Below are 18,633 nucleotides of genomic sequence, written 5' to 3' on the forward strand. Positions count from 1 at the left end.
GTGGGGAGTACTTTTTGTGGTATGTGTAAACATTGTAAAGTGATGGCCAAAACTAAGTCTTTTACCTCAGTAAACACGAAAAGAGTATTTGATATTCGTTATCTTATTACATGTAATAGCACATGGCTAGTATATATGGCAGTGTGTCAATGTGGTGCTTTCTATGTGGGGCAAACTTCTTGTTCATTTAAACAAAGAATTGCCCTACATATAAGTGATATTAAATGTCAACGTACAAGAAGCGCCTTATACAAGCACAAGTTAATACATGCATCTGCACATTTTATTTTTATAGGATTAGACATGGAGGCCATACCAAACATTAGTGATTACAAGAAACACATTATTCTGACACAAAAAGAAAGAAGGTGGATAGTAAACTTAGGGGCTTTTTTTAAGCCCGGTTTAAATGACCATTGGTAACTGTCTAATAGTTAATAAATGGGAATTTATTGGTCTTCATGGCCATTTATTTACTTGAATTGTGGTAATATGTTTATAATTCTTCATTATACATAGGGTCAGGGGTTGTGCATTGGTAAAGGTTCACTATTAATATGAGAATGTATTATGGTTCTATTAGTTCTTGTTGTTATTCACACTTATTAATGGTTTATTTGATAGAGTAGTTTATTATTATTATTATGTTTTATTTTTTATTTAAGCATAGCACTTGTTGTCCATTAAAGATAATAACATCAAGTCATGAATAGTTGCTGCCTCTTTAAATAAATGTAGGCATGAGTGACTTACGTATATAATCCGGGTCCTTGCAAGGATATTTTGCACACTGAAGACGCTGTGAGCGAAACCGGCCACCGGTCTGTGTATTTTGTGGGCAGGTTTGCCATTAAACTGTTGATTATTTCTGCTGGTTGAGGATTTCATCATTTTTTGAGTGCTGGAATGGTTGTGGAGTATATATATATATATATATATATATATATATATATATGTGTGTGTGTGTGTGTGTGTGTGTATATTGCATGAAAATTTTAACTACAAAGTATACATATAATAAAATTAAGTACGATTGTAGACATCGTCTGATGGAGTCGCTCGAGAAAAGTAAAATAAAAGAGTTAATTAAAGTGTATGGTCCTGTGAATAGGGGTCCATCGTAATTTTTTTTTTACTTCAGTAACCTTCTCAAAGAAGTCAATCAGGTTAAGTGGACAGGATCTTAATCCAAACTGACTTTAGTCAAAAGTCTGTATGTTGCCTATGTGCTTATTTATTAATTCCACAATGGTCCTTTCCATAGCCTTACAGATGAGGCTGGTGAGCTTTAGGGGCCTATAAGTACCCTGGTCAGTTGATGCCCCACCTCTGTGCATGGGGATGACTGTTGCTGACCTCTAGTCATCTGGCATGAAGTCTTTTGGGAGACTGATATTGAAGCGCCAGTGTTGTGGGTCTGATAAGTCTTGTTTCAGGCTGACAAGTAGGCAGCCTGGTATGTTATCCAGTCACTTGGAAGTAGTGTTCCTGGGCATGAATAATGCCTAGAGGGTTTATTCTTGTCATATTTGAAGGGGAAGTGTAGATGCGGTACCTGATCCAGGAATATAAGAGGGGAGAAGGGGGTGATGTGGAAGCTGAATTTGTTTGCTAGTAGATTGGCTATGTTCTCCAGTTCTGAGCATGTAACATTGTTTACTATTAGCTAATCATCAATGCTGCACTTTGGATGTTCTTCATATTGTTCACTGCTATAATAGCCTTAGCTATTTGGGTTACTCATTGTGTAGGCTATAACAGCCTGCCACCTTCCAAAGCTTCAGGGCACCTTACATGAACCCAAAGCATTAGTTAGGTCAAGCTAAGCTGAATAATAAGTCAGGTTTAGATGCCAGTCCCTTCAGAACTTTACTACCACCAAATAGAGTCATACCTCTCAACCTCTTAGAACAAGAAATCCGGACAAAGCCATAAATAAAAGTGGGACAGAGGTCCAAAAATAGGGACACTTTTTAAATATTGCTCTTACAAACTTAGAAAGTTGATAGAGTAACAGATTTTGCATTAGCATGAATTTTCTGAAAGGTATGAAGTCTGAAACCGAAAATGTCTGCCATTATTTTCTAACTTTAGTCTTTAATGGTTTGCTACTAGTTTGACAGTAAACCACAATTTTATGAAAAACGAACCAAATATATGAGGCAAAATCTGGATATTCTGCAAAAAATCTATACAGCTGAGAGGTATGATAGAGTGCTCCTCTATGGGCTTTTGAGGATCCATGGTTGGCTAATGCTGTTCCATTGCTGGGCAGATAAGTTCTCTTTGGGGAAATGCCTTCTATATTACGTTATTTATTTGTTTAAAGTAACGTTTTTGAAAGAAACAAGTACTTTTAATCTAGGAAAATGTATTTCCTTGACCAACTCATGACTTTTAAATGGGAGTAGATGTTTTACTTTTGTGGTAAAAAGTTATGAGTTGTTTAAAACTTTTTTCTGTGGGAAAACTGTATTTCACTCTTTTGGGTTGGGAATAGGGGAAACTGTTTACAGTACTTTTTCTTGTGCTTTTTTTCTGGGGAAAAAAGTTACTTTTTTGCTACTTTCCCGTTTTACTGATTATTGCTGCTAAGATTTCCTGGGGAAAAAAGCAACATTTTTGGCTTGATCATGGAATACTCTACAGGTTCCTCAATCAGACTTCCTCCAGCCACAAAAAGAAAAAGATTTTTAAGCAGCCTTTGTCACCAATCAGGCTGATAATTTGCCTCAGCTGCATGTGGTTGACTCTTGTGTGGCTCAAGGCCTGTTCCTTTGAGACTTTGAGTAGTTGTTGGGGTCCCCTCAGTGGGCAAGGAAAAGCCACTCTTGTGGGGGCAGGAAATGGTGTCCCTGCTTAGTCAGAATAATATGCCCATCCCTGGGGAAGCTGTTGCTGGCAATACTGGGTCTGTTTTTCCACATATGTCTGTACAAATGAAACAGAAAACTAAATATTTATCTTCCCTGTGTCAGTTACTCTAGATAAGAATAATTACTGGGCTTGGCTCAGGGCCTTGTGCAGGATCTTGACCCTACGTATAAGGATGTTCTGGTAAAAGATTAAGGAATGCCTCTTTCCCTGAAGGGGTTCAAAACTGGAATCTGTAAGGGATTATGAAGGGACAGAAGCATTTTTTTTCTTCTCAGGTTTCTGATACAGATTCTGAGGAATGTGTGGTATCGGATTCCCCCTGTGAGCAAGTCTTTTTCTGAGACTATTTCCAAGATGAAAAAATGTTTTCAATGGGAAAATACTGAAGTTTCTCAGTCCCGGAGAAAATATTATTTATTTATTACAACAGGAATTTCAAGAACTTTCACCCATCCCCTAGGTGCTGTCAACACTGAAGGATGTTTTTGTCACAGCCTGTGGATTCCATGACAGCCAGCTTGCTACCCCCTAAGAATTGTATAAAGTTTTGCAGTCTTTCAAGTTTTTATACACAAATCCCAGAACGGACCCAGCAGCTGTATCTTTAATAAATCCAGCCACTGCCAAACATTTTGTTAATTCTAATCCTTCTCCTTTTGATAAAGATGGAAACACTTTTGATAAGCTTGGAGGAAAATATATGTTTTTGCAACTTTGTATTTTTAGAATTCCACACTGTCAGGCTCCTATGTTGAAGTTTATCCTGACTAATTTCAAAAGTATGAGAAATGTTTTGGCATCAGTTTTCTGTAGTGAAGAAAAATCTGTTTTGTGTAGTTTAGTTTCTTTTATTTCTCAAGTCACAATTTATTGTTTGAAATGCGTTTATGACTCTGGAGCTACTATTTCCAGGGCTGCTGCAACTAGGTACTGCTTTAAGGAGGTTTGCCTGACTGCATTCTCAGAACATCTCAGAAGATGTCAAAAATACAATTTTGAAGTTTCCCTTGGATAGAGATTTTGTTTTTGAACCCTCTGCAGCAGGGGTTATCAAAAAGTGTGATAAGAGAGGAAAACTGATTCAGGGAATCTCTCATCTACTTTTGGGAAGAAATAAAATAAACAATCTCAGCAAAATGTTGATAAGCAGACATTTAGCAATCAAGGGGAAGGAGGTTCCAAAAAGAAAGCAGCAACCCTCCCCAGAACAAAGACAGTCAAATAAGTCAGAATGACTATATGACGGACCTTGTCCCCCCTGCCACCTCCCTGGTAGTCCCTTCTCTCTTCCAGAAATCTGAAATTCCACACCTCTCTTTGTAGACATATTGTTTCATAGAACTGGGTGCTGAATGTGATCCATCTAGGATACAAATGACAGTGGGAGGAAATTCCTTCTTTTCAGGTGATTCCTCTTCATCCATGAGACCAAACTCTTCTTTTTCCTCTTGTTTTACAACAGCTGCTGTCTCAGGGTGTAACAGAAATTGTTCCTCCTTCTCAGTTATGGAAGGATTATACTCAATAATGTTTATAGTGCCAGAAAAAAGAAAACTCTTGGAGACCTGTTCTGGATTTTCTTTCCTGAATCAGTTTGTGATAGTGCCCATGTTCAAAATACTTTCACTACACAAGCTGTTGTCCCTTCTGCTACATTTACGTTTTCTAGTAACCTTAGATCTAAAAGATGCATGTCATCACATTCCTGTTCAACCAGATGTCATCTGTTTCTTAAGGTTTTGTATGTCTGCATCACATTATCAGTTCTCTGCCTCACCCTTTGGGCTATCCTCAACGACAAGCATGTTCACAAAGTATCTAGTTCCTGACATATCTCACTGCAAGTTACAAGGCCTCCATTTTATTTTCATATTTAGACAACTTGCTTATCTTTGCTAAGTATTCTTCAAAGTGTCAGGAATCTTTCTCTTCTAAGTAAGAGATATACAGTTTGGAATTTCAAGAGAACTTTCAAAAAAACTTTTTTTTTACTCCAACTCACACAATTGTGTTTCTGAAGTGCTTGTCAGACACCTCAGTACAAATAACTTTTCTTCCAAAAAAAAAAAAAAAAAAAAAAAGATCCATATTCAGATCTATGCGAGATGTTTTCCATTCACACTTCTGTCATAGCGAGGCAATACCTCAGGATTCTGGGTCTCATGGCTTCCACAATTCTCATGATATCTATTGCAAGACTCCAAGTGAGAAAGATACAATGGTTATCTGAAATCTGTTTGGTTACAGCATCACCATCCACTGTCTTTTCAAATAACAGTTTACAAAAAGGAAAATTAGTTGGCAGAGACATAAAATTTTTCAGAATCCAGGGCTCCCATTCTCCCCCCTGCTCATACCTCTCCATAGATTAGTACTAGGCTAAATGCCCTTGCAAGCCATTTTAAGCCTAGCCAATTATCCCTTGTGAGACTCAAACCCTGCACCTTGTGTTTTTAAGGCAAAGACCTTAACCATTAGGCCACTCTCTCAACCTTAGCACAAGAAATCTGGACAACACCAAAAATAACGGGGGGACAAAGCCCCAAAAATAAGGGAAAATTTTAAATATTATTCTCATAAACTTAGAAAATTGTTAGAATAAAAGGTATTCTGTTAATGTACATTTTCTGTAGGATATAAAGTCTGAAATTCAAATGCCTGTCATTATTTAGTGAATTCATTCCTCAGTGATTTGCTACAAAAATCCAGAAAACCACAAATTTTATGAGAAATGGACCAAAATGATCTTGCAAAAAAAGGTATGCTTTTACTCCAAAGCAATCAGTCACAACAAATGCCTCATACTTTACTTGAGGGAGAGTGTCAAGGGGATCAAAGTGCAAGGTCTGTGGGACAAGGAAGACAGACCAAAACACATAAATGTAAAAAGAGGCTAGCTCTTATAAATGCTCTCATCTCTCAGAATCACTTCATCACCATAGTGATGTGGTACATAAACAAGCAATGGGGAGTCAGATGTTACTCCCTATGCAGACTAGCCATATTAGCATGGGATATAGTTTTAGAGCAGTCTTTCTCTACAGGCATCTTACATTCCATCAGAGCAAAACTGTGTGGTAGACAAGCTGAGCAGGACCAAGCAAGACCCTCAGGAATGGAAAGTGAATTAGGGGGTCTTTCAAGATTTGATTAATTTGTAGGGAATTTCTCAGGGAGACCTTTTTACCTGCTCTCCAAACAATCTACTGGTAAAATTATGTTCTTGGACTCCATGCAAGAAGGCTTGGAAGACAGATGCCTTTTCTTTTCCTTGGACAGGAATATCCCTGTATACTTTTCCACCCTTTCCACTGATTTCCAAGGTACTTCTGAACATTCAGAAGGACTCCAAAAAGATCAATGTGGTGACTCCCTTTTGGCCTAGGTAACAGTGGTTCTTCCTTCTTTTGGAAGTGGTTAGACGCAATTAGAACAAGCTTCCCCACAGACTGGATTTACTTACACAAGATCAGGGGTGTTTGATACTTTCTGATCCCAAACAAGTACAGCTTACTGCCTGGTGATAGATTCTTAATGCCTTTTAGGCATCTGTTTCCGAAGATATGCAGCAGGTATTATTGGAGGCAAGAAGATATGCTATTAAAAATCATATATCAGAAAACAGAAAAGGTTTGTTAGCTGGTGCCATCGGTACCTATTCAGAGCTAGTGTTTCTCTGTTTTACAGCATCTGTGTGAGTTACTGTTCTATGACATATCTTTCGCCTCTAGCAAGGTTCATTTGTTGTCCATTTCAGCATGCTTGACCATGGATCCCCCTCTTTCAATGCAGTCTCACACAAAAATGTTTTTGAAAGGAGTTTTATATGATAAGCTTCCCAGAAAATTAGTGGGTCCTCCTTGGGATCTTAATTTTGTATTTAAGAAGCTAATACTTGCTCCTTCCTCCATTTGAACCAGCTGATCTAGCTGACTTGAGGTTCTTCACCTGGAAAACAGTTTTGTTGATTGTTCTGAGCTCTGCAAAAGGGTAGCTATGTTGCAGGCTCTTATGGTGGGTCAACCTTATTTCATCTTTCACAAAGGTAGGCCTTCTTTAAGAAATAATCCTTCTTTCTTTTGCCCAAAGTGGTATCTGAATTTACCAGAAGCCAATCTATCCATCTCCCTGGTTTATTTACAGAACTCAAAAATGAGGGGGAAATGCTACTTCATACCTTGGATGTCTATAAACAGCTCCAGTGCTATCTCAACAAAACAAAATCTTTCAGAACTAGTGATCAGTTGTTCATTTCTTGTGAAGGTAAGATGAGATAGCCTGTGTCAAAGGGGAATATTTCCAAATGGTTGTCTCAGGCTATTAAACTTTTTATTATTCCCATCACTTCAAAACTATTTTAGGCATAGTCAATGCTCAGTCTGCTAAGACCTTGGCTTCATCCATGGCATTTTGGAATGGGTTAGACTCTAGAAGTATTCCAGAAGCAGCAAATTGGTCCTCTGTGTATACAAAACAGGATAAAATAAATTCCTTCTCCAAGTCTAGGACAGGCTTTGCTAGGACCATTCTCCAGGGGCTCATAGGTCTCTTCCACTTCTACCCCCAATTACTTTAAGCTATTGTAATCTAGCTATCATTGTTTTTTATGTGTTTTTATGCCAGGGAATGGACATGTATTTTTTTTCCTTTTCCTAGCAATTTCCTCTCAGGGCTTAGGCTCACTCTTTCAGTTGGCATGAAAGCTCCAAAGGGCTTGGATCCTAAACCTGAATTTTTAGTCAGCAAAACTAATTAATGGTTTGTATGCATGGAATTATTAATATAGCAATAACCCATGCCTGGGTGTGGATAATGCTGGATTTACCCACGGTTGGCGTAGTATAATAGCAATATATAAAACTGTATACGTTAAGTAATCTTCATTTTAGGGTAAATAGGTTTTGTGGCACCAGCTGAATTTTATTTGGTGGGGGAGGGGCCAAAATGGCTCTTTTGATAGTGAAGGTTGCAGACCCCTGGCATATACTGATATTTTCCAGGAAGTGCTTGTAGGAACTGGACTTTTTTGTTCTGACTCCCAGCACTAAGCTAGAATACCTTTATATAATCCAGTTTCTGTTTTGTTATGTTGGAACTTTAGAAGACTGACGCTGCTAAGCAAGGCACTGTGATTCTTAGATGTATGTTTCATGATGGGTGCTGCCTATGTTGTGTATTTCTGACTTTGCTGAAGGCACTAGTTTCTTAGGTTTCATTTAGAGGTTTTTGTCTTTTAGGTAGGTTATTTTTAAGAGCCTTAGTATATGTAGGTGTGTGTGTCATTTGTCTGAGTTGTATGGGATTAATTTAGTGTGGTGTTGTATATCACTGGTAACCTACGTGTTATTCTTACTAACATGCATGTCACTGTAATAATGCATACATCTACAGGTAGCTAGGCTTATATAAAAGGGATAAAATGTTCCACTTGGCAATTTTGCTATGTTTTAGTAAGGTACTACATATGTCAACCAACCCTCACATGGTAGAATCTGTTACTACCTTACCTGTGTTTTCCGAATGCGCAGATCTGCCGAAGACCTGTTTAACCCTTCTTCCTGTTCAATACTCTGTTCAATGGCTATAAAGGGAACAGAGGAAAAAAGTTAACTTCCTGATTATATGTCATCAAAGCACATCATGACATTCCTGCACCAATCAACTGGACATAGTGTATTCACACATTTTCTCATTATTTTTTCTAAAATACCCACTTTATACTAATCAGGATTGTAGGGAAGCCAGAACATATCCTGGCAAGCAGTATGTATAAGGCAGAGAACTAATCCTTGTAGGAATAGCATCTCAGTCGGGATGCATACACACACACACACACACACACACACACACACACACACACACACATATATATATATATATATATATATATATATATATATTTTTATATATATATATATATATATATATATATATATATATATATATATATCTATATATTTTTTTTTTTTTTTCTAATTACATTATCCAAAGTGCAACAGTCTCAGAATTAGTATATCCTTAATTATATAAATATAAATACATATATAAAATTAGGTCTATATTAGAGTATCAAATATCCAAAACACTGACATTTGTAACGTTGATCCGAAATGAGAGAAAATGACCAATATCAAAATGCCATAAACTTGAAACAGAAAACATCTCACAGTGCAAGTGTGTGTTTGGCCAAGACAGCAGTAGAGCTGAGACTGATATTTTGTCCATTTTCACCTGTAGTCTAATTTCAAAGTTAGTATATTTAAGTGGCAGGAGGTATGGGAAAATATAGGGGGGACTGACCCCTGCAAAACTGTGTTGGTGGAATTTTTTTAGTTTCAATTTTGTGTCACTTCAATATTGCACTTTTTCACTCATTTGGGATTGATGTTAGGAATGTTAGTATTTTGGACATTTAACGTTTTAACATAAATCCCTAAAATATTTAGACTATCCATCAATTTGCAATACCTTCAGCACCCACTAAGTCATTCAGAAGTCAGTCATCACCAACCATTTTGTTTACTATCATGTTAAATAACAAACTGGGAGATGTCCCACATGGAGGGCAAACATGTTTGCTACATATATATATATATATATATATATATATATATATATATATATATATATATATATATATATATATATATATATATCTCCTGTGCCCCCCACACCCCCCTACTTTAATATTCTCCCTCCGAGATCGTACTACATTGGGGAAAAGGGAAATTTCCCTTATCTGCACCATAGTACAGCCTCGGCAACAGGCATACTTATGCAAAAGTGCTTCTTCGTTGAAAAGCACTTTCGCGTAAGTATGTCCAGCAGTTTGGGTTTCGGTCGTTTGCTCATTCAAGCAAATGTCCGAACCCATATATATATATATATATATATATATACATATATATATATATATATATATATATATATATATATATATATATATATATATATATATATATATATATATATATATGTGTGTGTGTGTGTGTGTGTGTGTGTGTGTATATATATATATATATATATATACACACACACACACACACACACACACACACACGTCTAAAGAAATCCCAATCCCTCCGAACTACATGCTCCAGAGACCTCAACCTCATTACTGCAATCAACAGAATGTACTGGAGGGACAGGTTCATAACACAGAGATTGCCCATGCTATGGAATAGACTTCCCATACATGTCAAGCAGAGCACCTCTCTGAACCTCTTCAAGAGAAATCTTGATGAGTGGATGGGAAATAGAAAATTCAACCCAGGGATAACTCCAGTGGCTCTACTCAACAGAGGCACTGGGAACTAAGGTCGGGTGGCACTATGCCAAGGTAATGTTATGGCTAGGCTTGTAAAGGCCCCAGGACCATTAGCCTAATGCAGACCCTATGAATATATATGTATGTATATATATATATATATATATATATATATATATATATATATATATATATATATATATATCAATGCATTGTCATAGGAAAATGTTTTTGAAAGGGGTGCTACACCAGAAGCCTACCAGAAATTGCCTGAATGGCACTTGCGCGTGCACACACACACACACACACACACACACACACACACACACACACACACACACACACACACACACACACACACACACACATATATATATATATATATATATATATATATATAGACACAGATGACTGTCTTATCAAATCTGAAATGCTAAGAAGAGCAAATGAAGAAATTTAAAAACAGAGAATCAAATATGATCAAAAATAAATAAAACTAATTTTTAGTGGGGGAATGGCAAATCCCACACCTGAAGATAATTATATATAGGAACTCCGAGATCGTAAAACAGTGGGGTAAGTGCAAAAAAGATAAATCACTTGGTAGAGGCATCAAATATCCCTGAATCCATGTCACCCTTTCTCTTCTTCTGCTACAAAGCAGCCAGTAATTACAGATGCCTCTGACTTGTCAAGAGGGATAAAAGTGTAAGGTCTCTGGGACAAGGAAGACAGGCAAAAGCACATAAACATAAAATGGATGCTAGCCTTACCCTCACAAATCAAAACTGGTTCAGAGATCTTCTAAGATTTGATCCATCTGCTGGGAATTGCTCAAGCAGACTTTTTTGCTTCCACTCTAAACATTCAACTGGCAAAATTCTGTTCCAGCACTCCATGCAAGAAGGCCTGGAAGACAGATGCCTTTTTTTTCCTTTGGACAGGAATGCTGCAGTATGGTTTTCCACCCTTTTTCATTGATATCCAGAGTATTTCTGAAGATTCAGAAAGAATCCCCAGGATCATTGTGATGACTCCCTTCTAGCATAGGCAAAACAGTAGTTCTCCCTTCTGTTGGAATTGACTGGGGCAATTACAGTAACCTTCCTCACAGACTGGATTTATTTACACATGAACAAGTGTGTTTGATACATTCTGACTCCAAATAACTACAACTATCTGCCTGGATGATAGGATCTTAATAACTTTTAGGCACCTGTTTTCTGAGGGCATGCAACAGGTACAAACAGATTCAAGAAAGCCTGCTACTAAAATCATATAAAAGTAAATGGAAAAGGTTTTCTAGTTGGTTCCAAAAAAAAAACTCTCATTCAGAGCTAGTGTTTCTCTGGTTTTACAGTATTTGTGCAAGTTACTGTCTTATTCCTTATCAAAGGCTCATTTTTCAGCTATTGCATCGTGTTTGCCCATGAATTCCCCTCCATCTATGCATTCTCATATGAAAATGTTTTTGAAAGGGGTGCTACATAAGAAGCCTCCCAGAAATCTGGCGACTCCTCCTTGGGATCTTAATTTTGTGTTAGAGATGCTAACACTTACTCCATTTGAAAATGCTCATCAGGCTGACTTGAGGTTCTTAACATGGTAAACAGTTTAGCTGATTGCTCTGACCTCTGCAAAAAGAATATTTGAGTTGCAAACTGTTAAGGTGGGCCATCCTTATCTCATCCTTTTTAGAGACAGGGATTCATTAAGGACTAATCCTTCTTTTATGCCAAACTATCCATCTCCCTATTTTCTTTCCACACCCAAGAAATGCAGGAGAAAGGATACTTCATATCTTGGATGTCCACACACAACTCAGGTACTAGGTTAATAAAACAAAATCTTTCAGAATTTTCAGTCAGTTGTTTGTTTTTTTCTGAAGGTAAGAAGGGATAATCTGTGTCAAACCAAATTGTTTCCAAATGGTTGTCTCAGTATATTACTTTTTATTTCCACCACAATAAAACTATTCCAGGCAGGGTCAAGGCTCACTCTTCCTGGGCCTTGGCTTCATCTATGGCTTTATGGAAAGGGTTGGACTCTACAAGTATTCTAGAAGCAGCAACTTGGGTCATCTGTATATACTTTTACAAAGCATTATAAACTAAATTCCTTTTCCAGGTCTAAGATAGGCTTGCTAGGACCCTTCCCCTCCCACCTCCCAGATGTTCTAAGCTGTGGTAGTCTACCCATATAGTTTAAGCAACTGCAGCACAGCTCAGCATAAAGAACACAAGTACAGTTGTATAAGTAAATTTACCATAACAGTAGATGTTTGAATAATTATTGTTGCAGTAGATTCAATCACTCCCCACCTATCCACCTTGTTTTTCTGTGTGCTTTTATGCCAGCATGTGGACATATATTTTTCACAGCAATGTTCTCTCGGGGCTTAGCCTCCCTCTCTAGGTTGACATGATAGCTCTGAAGGGCTTGTGACCATGTTGACACTGTAAACAAGTTGCTGCATCTGATTTGTCTGGCTTCTTAAAAGGAGTTGGAATTTTCTGTGAGTAAACTATTTTTTCCCTCTAACTGAACTATTTATTGTTTTTTCCTGCACTTGCTTAGAGTTTCAAAAGTTACATTTTTTTTCCACTGCTGCAAGGACTGCTATCTTGCAATTGTATTACTCTAAATACATTATACCTGCTATTTTCAGTGCTTTTAGGCATCTATTTTTGTGGTTCGCTAACACTTGGGCTCCAAATCTGTCATTTTCCATTAAGAGGGTCAAAGTCTGCACTCTTCTGGCAGGAGATGGCTGATTTCACCTATCTGAGCTGGGAATTGCTGCTGGAAAGCTTATTGTGTGTGTATCTGATTGGCCTGTGGGCATACCTACTTTAAAACTTGCTTTTCTCTGCTTGTATATAAGCCTTGCATTTGCATGAGTCTTGGCTCAGTTATTCAGATCTGCTTGTCGCTTGGCAACGACCCCAAAGAGCTTGAGAGATTTTGCCTGCATCTGAAGCCATTCCTGACAAGAAAAACAAAATTAAGTATTATTTTGCATTTTTATTTCTTGTTTTCATTGCATTCTCTAAGAGTTCTGTGCTGTTTATCATTTTTTTCCTGTGCTTACTTAGAGTTTAAAGTTACATTTTTCCATTGCTGTAAGGACTGCTGTTCTGCAATTGTAGTACTGTAAATACATTGTATCTGCTGTTTTCTATGTTTCTTGGCCTCTGTTTTTGTGGTTCGCTAACACCTGGGCTCCAAACCAGCCTCTGCATTAAGAGAGTAAAAGTCTGCACTCTTGTGAGAGGAAAGGGCTGATTTTACTTATTTGAGCTGGGTAATACTTGTGGAAAGCTTATTGCATGCCTGACTGGCCTGTGCGCATACCTACTTTAAAATTTCCTTTTTTCTGTTTGTATATAAGCTTTGTGTTTGCTCGATGCTGCTACTCATGCATTCATGTTTAGTTGTGCACTATATATATGCAATCAGGAGAAATTGTACTTTTCCCTATAAAAAACTATCTCTGATATTTTCCACAGTCCTGCTCTACTGAAGAAACAACTACATTGCATGTTGGGCAGCACTGCCACATTTATGTAGCTCTAGGCTACATTATTACAGCACTCATGGCCTGAGATGTACCTCGCTGGACTATACGAAGAGAGACATAATTGAGTTCTCAGAATATATGTCACAGGTAGTTATGAACCTAGCACTGAACAGCATCTCCAAGGATGATACCACAATACCAACAGAAAATGATTGACTTTAATAATTAATTTAGCTACTGGTGGTGTTATTCCAAAGGGGACCAATATTTGTCAGCCTTGCAGGACATGATTGACAGGCCATGCTGCTTTTCCAGGGATGGTCTTCACCTGTCACCACTACACTTCCAGATATTAGCCAAAAGATTATCCTCCTCTATAGTGCCTTTTTTAGGCATTGCCAAGCAGACAAACATTCCAACACAGCAAAATCTACTCAGGATAAGCTAAAAGTATTACTGCTCAATGCTAGGTGTTTCAACAAGAAACTACACTCACTGGACACACTCTTAGCCTAGAGAATGCGGACATCTGTGCAGCTACTTAAACAGGGATCAAAGCCACGGAAAACACTCCAGCAATGCAAGGCTATGATGCCTTTCACACATTCCAACCACCCACTGCACATGAAAGGACAACAGATGGAGCTGTATTAATCTACTTAAGGGATAAGCACACCTCAAGATTGATCAAACAATATGGCATGTTTCAGCTTTTACATGTCCAATTAACCATAGGAAAAATCCCCTACTATATGCTTGCTAGTTACAGGTCCTCCAAAATGAACCAGGAAAACCATACCTCATACTTGAATTTACTAGAATCACTTACCAATCAACCCATCACCATACTCATAGGTGATTTCAACTGCCCTTCCATTAACTGGGAAGCATACACAACCATTAACATGCAGAAGCAAAGATTTCTAGACATGGTCAATGCAAATACTCTTGAGCAGTTAGTCTACACTCCCACTAGGGGTACAAATATCTTAGATCATTACACCCCCCCAGTGAAATGTCACTGGTTAGAGCACTAGAATCCCGACATGACCCCAAAACCTTCAAGAACTTTTCTAAGTCAAACTACCATCTATTAAGCAACAGCATAGCTAATTTCCAACCTCTCCCAATCCCAGAAAAAGCCTATGTGGAGGCATACACAAAAGCCCTGCATGACCATATAAAGAAACAGCAGTACCAGACCGAAATAAGCCTATGACAAACTGCAAAAACAAGCCACCATTGTGGACCCCTGGTATAAATAGGTTGCATAACAAAAGAAAGAAAATCCTGTCTAGAAGTAATGGAGAATGCCAAGGCTAATGTAGATGGCCTTTGGCTGACTAAGTTTGCAGATGAGTGCAAGCTGGGGGCATTCACTGAATCCCCCAGTGATGCAGATATAATTCAAAAGGATCTGACTCAGACAAATGATTGGTGCCACAGCCATGGTCTAAAACTAAATGCAAAGAATGCTTAGAAATACTCTTTGGGAAGTCAAATATCCTTGCAAATTACAACATTAATAGCACCCGTGAGAGATCTAGGTACACAGATGGATAGTTGCCTGACCTTTGACTGCCATTTGTCCACAGTGGTGAGAAAAGTCCTTCTATATGGCACAGCTTATAAGTAAATGCCTGGCATCCAAATCCAAGGAAGTTATAGTCCCACTGTACTCAGCCCTCATCAAACCAATAATCGAGTATGCACCTTTATCATGTATTTGACCAGGAACTTGCAACAGCTGGAGCAGCCTCAGAGGTTCCTTACAAAAAAATACAGGCTATAAACAACATGTCTTATGTGGATCAAATAAAAGCCCTATTCCTTTACTCTGTTGCGTACTGACTATTAAGGCATGATCTATGCCTAACCTACAGTGCACTCTCAAATTCAGCCCTGCAAGACAAACTGCATAAGGGCCACCCAATCTAAGGATCTAAACCTAAGATAGATATGTGTCTCAGTAATTACCCCTTCTCTGGAACAGGTTTGTTTTTCACATAAAGCAGAACCCTTCCCTGACTCTCTTCAAATGTAAATTTGATCAATGGATGTGGAATTGTAAATTCACTCCTGGGGTGGCACCCTTGTCCTTTATGGACAAGGGCAGTCTGTAAAGTACTCAAAGTCATTGGCAGAAACATAAACCATCCTCTAACCCTTAGGGATCGAAAATCAAGTAAAACTCAGGTTATAATCTAGGCTTGTAAGGGCTCTTGTGTCGTTAGCCTAGTAATCTCCTATGAACCTATGAAGCTATTTAGTCACCTCAGGTTGAGCTAATGGTTTGTAATGGAGTGTGGAAGGTGCCCTGAAGCTTTGCAAGCTGGCTGGCTTATATATCCCATGCAGGATATAAACCATTTAGCATAGCCTGCTGCAGCATTGAACAAATACTGCTATGGTAAGTTTACTTACACAACTGTACTTTCCTTTTAGTACTCAGCCCAAGAAAAGGAAGAATCGTGGGCCCATTCTAAGCTTGAGTAGCCTAAACCACTTCATTTCAAAAGACATCTTTTAGATGGTTGTGTCATAATCCATTCTTGTTTAACTATCAAAAGGAAACTAGATGTGCTGGCTGGAGCTCAAGACACCTACCGCCACAAAAACATCAGCAAGTATCACCAAGGATTTGTAGAGGTATCCAGCCATAGTGAGCCATAGTATGTGGTTTGTGTCTATACCATTTCAAAAATAATGCCTGAACTGGAAATGTTAATGAAAAAGAGGCTGCAGTGCAACTAGTACAGTCCCATCTCATTCAAGGCTGTTGTTTTAGCAGTCAGTCAGAGTCTTGTGGTTGCTTAATCATATTCCAAGTGGACTCTGATTGCTGCTTTGCCCTTACCATACTACATGTTTAACTTTCTAAATTCAGCTTTCTTTTTTTTTTTGCAACACATACCTCCTAGATATGATAATGGCTACTGTTGTCTTATATCCCTACTTCTGTGCAACAAAAGCAGTCTGTGTGATCTGCACCCTCCAGTCACATCTCTCCATTCTGATCCTACATGTAAATGTACCCAATCAGGGCCTGCAGAGACTGGCATTGATAGTTCCCTGAATCAGGTCCACCTTCTATGGGCATAAGGAATGTCTTGGTGCAGATAACTGCACTTTATTATTCTAGATCTGAACAAGCAAACACATGCACAAGCAGAATTTGCATATTGCCCAAAGGCTGAAGGTTCCCCTGCACCCTACTGGCACGAGTGTGCAGTTAGAACTTGTCTGATTGAAGACTGCTGGAAAAGGGCTCAGTTTTGAGCTTTTTTATTGGTTAATTTGGGTAATTTGTTTAAATCAGTTTGCTCATTTTCTATTGTTATATATAAAAAAATTGCACTTAATTCGTCTGCTTTTACTGTATTTGTGTTTCTTCCTACTTTATTGCATTTATTCTGCTGCATTTATTACTGCTTGTTAGTAGCCTGATTAAATTGTAATTGTTATTTTAAGCCTTTGGTTAAAGCACTTGGGCTTCAGACCAGTTGTTTTACATTAAGAAGGTTTGTGGTCTGCACTGTTGTGGCAGGACAGGTAGTTTACATCCTTCTAAGTTGGGAGTTGCTGATTGAAGGCTTAGTGTCTGTTATTCTAAAAGTGTATTAGTTCTGGTTGAAGCACTTGGGCTTTGGACCAGTTATTTTACATTAAGAAGGTGTGATCTGCACTCTTGTGGGAGGACAGGGTAGATTCTGCCCTTCTGAGCTGGGAGTTTCTGGTTAAAGGCTTATTGTGCCTGCTTATTTGAACTGTTTCTTTCTGACATTGGTATGCCTTGTTTGCTGTAGCATAGACTAAATTCAGACCTGCTGAATCTAGCTTTGTTTGTATAACTTGAGCACTAATCCAGACCATCTTTTTTGGAGAAGGTTCCCCTGCACCTTAGTGGCAGGAGTGTGCAGTTAGAACTTGTCTGATCGAAGACTGCTGGAACGGGGCTCAGTTTTTAGCTTTTTATTGGTTAATTTGTTTAAATCAGTTTGCTCATTTGCTACTGTTATATTAAAAAAAATACACTTTATGCATTGCCACTTAGTTAGGGATAAACTATTCCCGGCACCATAAACTGTGCTCTTCAAATTTTCCCTTAGAACTTGCCAGTTTTTTTTTTTGGCCAAGGATGAACACAGGATAGCAGCAGATTTCTTCAGCTCCACCAATTTCATTACATTGACAGGAATTAATTACTTAAAAATTAATTCTTGAAGTAATTTTCTTTCTAAATATGTTTGTTTTATATAGTTCTTGAACTATATCTAAAAAAGAAAGGAAATCTTAATAATATTCCTGTCAGAAATTACTTTGGAAATTTTCCTGTCAGTTTATCAGTCTGAAATGAGTTCCAGTAAGACAAATTCTCAAGACTCCAGCATCAAGAAAGAACTTCAGTCTCTGATAATTATAGTCCAGCAACTTACTGCTAAGATGGATAAAATGGATACTAAAATAGACACTTTCATAGAAAAAACTACAAAACAAATAGACTTGTTACATATGGACCTGCAACAACAGAAGATCCAGATGACAGGCATAGAAGAAGCTGTGAATGACATGGAAAATAAAATACAAGAAGAGGGAATCAACATTGAGTTTCTGCTGAAACAAAATACACATTTACAAACAAAGCTGGATGACCTGGAAAATAGATCTAGGCGCAATAACATTAGGATTTTTGGACTGCCAGAAAATATTGAAGGTAACAATATTACTTCTTTTTAACAACATGGCTCTCTAAAACTTTAGATTTACCAGAAGCATTCTCTTTTGGTATCGAAAGAGCACATAGATCTATAGCTAATACTAACTCTAACAAAACTATCCTAGATCAGTTATAGTTAGATTTCTATCATCTTTGATAAAGAGATGGTTCTTAAATCTGCTTGGGCTAAAGCTCCTGTTAAGTTTAATGAGACAACTGTGCGTTTTGACAATGACTATTCTTCCATGGTAA

The 18,633-nt window shown here is 37.9% G+C and overlaps 1 protein-coding gene across 1 annotated transcript in view; it reads right to left on the reverse strand.

The window, feature by feature from the left end:
• The window catches only part of STX1B (syntaxin 1B), a 915,847-nt gene that overhangs the window by 204,752 nt on the left and 692,462 nt on the right, over positions 1 to 18,633 (reverse strand). The window contains exon 5 of the mRNA XM_044086235.1: positions 8,385 to 8,458. Within this exon, the coding sequence (XP_043942170.1) occupies positions 8,385 to 8,458 (74 nt within the window). The remainder of the gene's footprint in view (positions 1 to 8,384; positions 8,459 to 18,633) is intronic.

Source organism: Protopterus annectens, chromosome 10.part0 (genome assembly GCF_019279795.1).
Source record: "Protopterus annectens isolate FY-2018-M chromosome 10.part0, PAN1.0, whole genome shotgun sequence".
Taxonomy (NCBI): Eukaryota; Metazoa; Chordata; order Ceratodontiformes; family Protopteridae; genus Protopterus; species Protopterus annectens.